Here is a 4,910-nt window from a genome sequence, read left to right on the forward strand (position 1 = left end):
CCCCCCCCCCCCCCCCCCCTATGCAGCTCAATCTTAGCCCAAAATGAGCTAAAAAACCTAGGTATTTGAGACTCAAATTGGCCACCTTAAGACTTGAGCCGCCCTTCCTAGTTTCTAGCCTCTAGCTTCTTTTTTTAAGGCTTGGCAGCCACCTTTTACTTCTATAAGTAGGAGTGATTTCTCTCATTGTGAGATACTTTGAATTGATGAATGATGTTACTTTGAGAGTTCTTTTGATCCTTCGGTGACTTTTACGTTGAGATTTATCGTTTCAGTCTAAACTAGCTCATAGTTCAAGATAGTAAGATAATTTCTTCTTTGATATCTCTAATTGCTTTTTGGTATTCTTAGAAGGCAGTTAGTATCCGTTCCTAATTGTTGTCTAACGTTTACTGAAGAAGCAGTCAAGATCCAAATCTATGCTTTGATTTGTTTATCAAGCAAAGGCGTTTGATTCCTTTTATAATCAATATGTTGTTACTTGGATCTTATCAAATCAAAATTAACTACTTTCTCAAAATTCTTGTGTCTCTTTTACCTTGAATTTTCACATATCTTTTTTATTTCTCCTTTTCTTTAGTCTACTATTGTCCTAACAAAAAACAAAACTAACAAACTCAACTCTCAATTGAGAAGGGCAAAAACATAAGGGAGGATACTGTCCAATAAAAAATTCCCTGTAACTTACACTGGGCCATGATGCTATTTAAAAAAAAATTGTTAATCAACCTTAGCAACTTAAATTTGTAATGGTGCATAACAGCATAAGCATAACAATTGCACCCCTTCTTGAAGGACGTTGTCTTTACCATTCTCATTTAGGGAAAACTAAGGCTAGACATTTGGGAACTCAGGCTAGAGGAATTTGGGTTGCTTCTCCTGGCAGCAAATTATACCACAAGTGGAGAGATGAATCAAATTTTGCATTTCTACAGCCAGATTCTCAACTTTGGTGAATGGGAGTCCATGTGGTTTTTTGGGAATTCGAGGGGTTAAATAGGGAGATCCATCATCCTTTATCTGATTCAGCAAAATGATGGATCTGACGGCCATTGGAGGTTTATTGAACTGATTTTCAATGCTTTGTTTAGAGGGAATAGTAATGTGACGGTTACACATATCTTATTTACTGATGATACTTTGATTTTCCTTGATGCAGAGGTTCCTGACTAGATTACTTCAGACAGAATTTTATTTAATTTCGGTTGTGTCAGAACTCAAAATCAATCTAAAAAAATGTGAGATCACTGTTGTAGAAGGGGATAATACTAAAGAGATTGAATAGTAAGGTGGGCACTTTTACCAACGGGTGGCCGATCTAGGATTTTAAGATTATGGTGCTCGAGTCAAAAATATAAAAAAGACATGTTAAAAGTGAGATTCAATCTCGGGTTCAGCAACAAAGAGCCTTAAGCACCCACCCAAGAGCCAATGGACCAATCAATCATTCGGTCCCTGTATGCTCTATGTTAATTTTATACAAATATCTCTTAGTTTCTATACAGATATATATATTTCGAGACGAGGTTAATGGGTGCTCAAGCACCCGAAAGACACTATGTGGGTCTTCCCCGGACCATCACACACACCCTTGGAGTATCTACATGACCCTTCCAAGACCTTACTTGTGGGGCAGCGAACTGCCCCTTTTTTTAATCTATTCCATTTATATTACTACATAGTTTATTGAGAAAAAAGAATCTTCAACAAGTCGTATTATTTGAAAGAAAACATTCTAACACTTTACCTTTTGTTAGTCCATTGTGACCCCCTATAATTATTTTGTGAAGATATAAGTAAATAGCAGTTTAATTTAAGGAAAAAAAATACTTGGATGAGGGCCTTTTAATAAATAATTACTAATTTTAGCGATACTTTTATTTATTATCATTTATAGCAATACATAACAATACTATGTTAAATCTGCAATATGTACTAAAAGTGAATTAAGTATGCAATATATATGTATTATAATTATTTTTTAAAAAATATATTATGCTTGTTTGGTAAGAAGTTGACACATTGTATTATAAGTGTATTAAAATGTGTGATAAATGTATTATTCATTAATAAAACTTGTATTATATGTGAATAATAAATTGTTCTTTGTAATATGTATTAAAACTGTATTATAAATGTATTAAAAGTGATCAAGTAAAAAGAAAATGTTATTGCTATAAATCATAAATATTTTTTATTTATAGTATATTTATGTAAGTTACTATTTTGGAAATATATTTGTTCATTTAAATTATAAAAATTAGCACAAGGTTTTGATTTAGAAATTAGAAATAAATTAGCAATGAAGGGCGTTGTAGTAGGAATAATTGTAGTTGTAGATGAATAAAAGCGGTGGGAGCAGAGATTACCATTTTACCCATAGTATATTTAATAACGTGGACCATTATTGTCCATGCAAATTCTAAACGCCCTACCCACTCAGCCTCCCCCCACCCCCTCTCTCTCTCTTCTTCATCTCTGTCTCTGCATCTGCTACATTACTTGCAGAACAGACGAACGAAGGGTGAAAAAGGCTAACCAATTGGAAGATAAACTAATTTGATACAAGAGTATTTCCTTTCCTTTAAGTTGTATTGTATAAAGAAAGAAAGAAATGGAAATATAGTTAGAGAATGGAAGGGTGAACTTACAGAGAAGAGCAACGGAGTGACTAGCTCCAGCGGAAATGAGAAGCACTTTCCGAATCGGCCTAACTGCTATATCACTATTGCAATCGCCACCTCTTCCGTCCGCCATTTTTGACCTACGTACCTTTTGCTGCTTCTGCTTCAGTAATGTGGAAAGATCTACAATTATTTATGGAAGGAGAAGAGAGCAAGGAAGAGGGTACACACTGAATTTATATATAGTGATAGAGACTCCACATGTTCTTAACTCCTCTCCTCCCACACACACATGTGCCTAACTCGTGTCCTTGCACATGGACCCACTCTTTTCATCAATTGTGTCAAGTGTGTATAATGTAAACCAAAAACCTCGTTTGGTTTGAGGGAGAAGGCATAGATTCTCCTCAATTTGTCTCGAAAAGTCAGTTACACATTTAAATTATTATGATGACCTATTACACATTTTAATTACTCAAAAATGAATTTATTACCACCCTAAGACGTGTAACTGTAACACCACTCTCACATTATGTGGTGTATTACACTCGCTGCCATATCAGCGCTACGTCAGCGTCATGCCATAAATTATAATTTTTTGTTTTCTTTTCTTTATTAATTAACTTTTTCTTTGTTAACTATTATTTTTACTCTTAACTAGTCCCTAATTAATTGTTTTAATTCTCTAATAATTATATCTTCATCATCACTAATTCCGCCCATTTTCAATTCTCATTTCATTGGAAAATCATATCCGACCCCACCTTCACTATTGATTTTGTTTTTCACCACCACTATATCACCTTCAATTCTTCTTCCTCTTTGTCACCCAACACCAAATATCACCACCACCATTATCAATATCGATTTTTTCTTCTTCACCACCTTCAATTACCTCTTTTAATGTTTGTCACCTGCCACCCATCACCACCAAACCCATAAAGCTGATATTACCACGAAAAAGAAAAATTGATCAACAACAAAAAATTCTTTAACAAAGTAAAAAATTTTGAAAAAGATAGAAACAATCAATCAAATTTTTTCTAGATAAAATACAATTATTCACTAACAAATCTATGAGAATTAATCTAATTGTGAATCAAAAAAATTGTGCTTTAAGATTGTGATAAAAAATAAAGCAGTGTGATGAAAATAAAGAATGAAGAAGAAGAGGACAACGGGTGGGGTTTGAAGTAGAAGAGGTGTGGGGGTGGGGGTGGAAAAGAGGATTCTAACCTTTTTTTTTTATTTTAATTTCAAATTGACGCACCTATTTTTTATTTTTGTTTTACTTTTTTGCCACGTCAGTTTTAGGGAGTAAGAAAATTCACTTTTGAATAGTACATGTGTGTAATAGGTCACTATGATAGTTTAAGCGTGTAACTGACTTTTCGGGACAAGTTCAAGGGAGAATTTATGCCTTTTCCCTTTAGTTTGAAGATAGGTTATATTGAAATTAATTATGACAGATAAATTATGTTAGGATAAGTTATGTTGAGATTATTTTTAAGGGGGTAATTTTATTATTTTACATTTTTATCCTGGGATAAGTTATCCCAGAATTAGTATTCCACCCACAAGTACGATAACTTATCCCAGTCATAATTATTAATCTTGGGTAAAGCTATCCCACACTTTGTAACCAAACAAATAATTGAGGGGTACTAAAAAGTTATTCCAAGATTATTTTTCTTTATCCATCACACCAAACGACTCTTTAGACTTTTACTAAGCACACCATCTTTCATGATTTTGTAAGTTCAAGTAAGTCTTTTTAATATTAGATAGCTAAGGTAATGAAGAAAACATGGTTTCTATATTGCTTGGAAGATTGCTTGCTTTTGCTTATTGATTTTATAAAGGGAAAAAGGTTTGATATACCCCTCAACTTTGTCATTTAGAGCTGATATATCCTCGTTATGAAAGTGACTCATATGTACCCCTACTGTTACACAAATGTCTCACATATACCCTTTCCCTCAACGGAAGTGAAAAAAATAATTTTAATTTAATCTTTTAATTATTGTTTTGAAAAAAATATAATCCATATGGGGTATATTTAATCCTCCTCACATGTTTTCTTTGTTGACTTTTTTGTTTCAACGACTAATTTAAATTTATTATTTTGATGGTCAAATTTATTTATGTTTCACTAGTTTTCTTGTAAATTTATTATAGATGTCATATTGTTTTATTTTATTTTTACAAATACAAAGACAAAATTACAATATAGCCAGAAAAAATAGTTTTAAATTTTTTCTTTACACTAAAGAATTAAAGAATGAA

At 32.7% G+C, this 4,910-nt stretch overlaps 1 protein-coding gene across 1 annotated transcript in view; it reads right to left on the bottom strand.

Moving 5' to 3' along the window:
* Window positions 1–2,930, bottom strand: part of LOC102597577 (ultraviolet-B receptor UVR8) — a 25,739-nt gene extending 22,809 nt beyond the window's left edge. The window contains exon 1 of the mRNA XM_006338109.1: window positions 2,652–2,930. Within this exon, the coding sequence (XP_006338171.1) occupies window positions 2,652–2,757 (106 nt within the window). The 5' untranslated portion in view covers window positions 2,758–2,930. The remainder of the gene's footprint in view (window positions 1–2,651) is intronic.
* Between the last annotated feature and the right edge of the window lie 1,980 nt (window positions 2,931–4,910).

This window comes from Solanum tuberosum, unplaced genomic scaffold, assembly GCF_000226075.1.
Source record: "Solanum tuberosum cultivar DM 1-3 516 R44 unplaced genomic scaffold, SolTub_3.0 scf00003, whole genome shotgun sequence".
Classification (NCBI taxonomy): domain Eukaryota; kingdom Viridiplantae; phylum Streptophyta; class Magnoliopsida; order Solanales; family Solanaceae; genus Solanum; species Solanum tuberosum.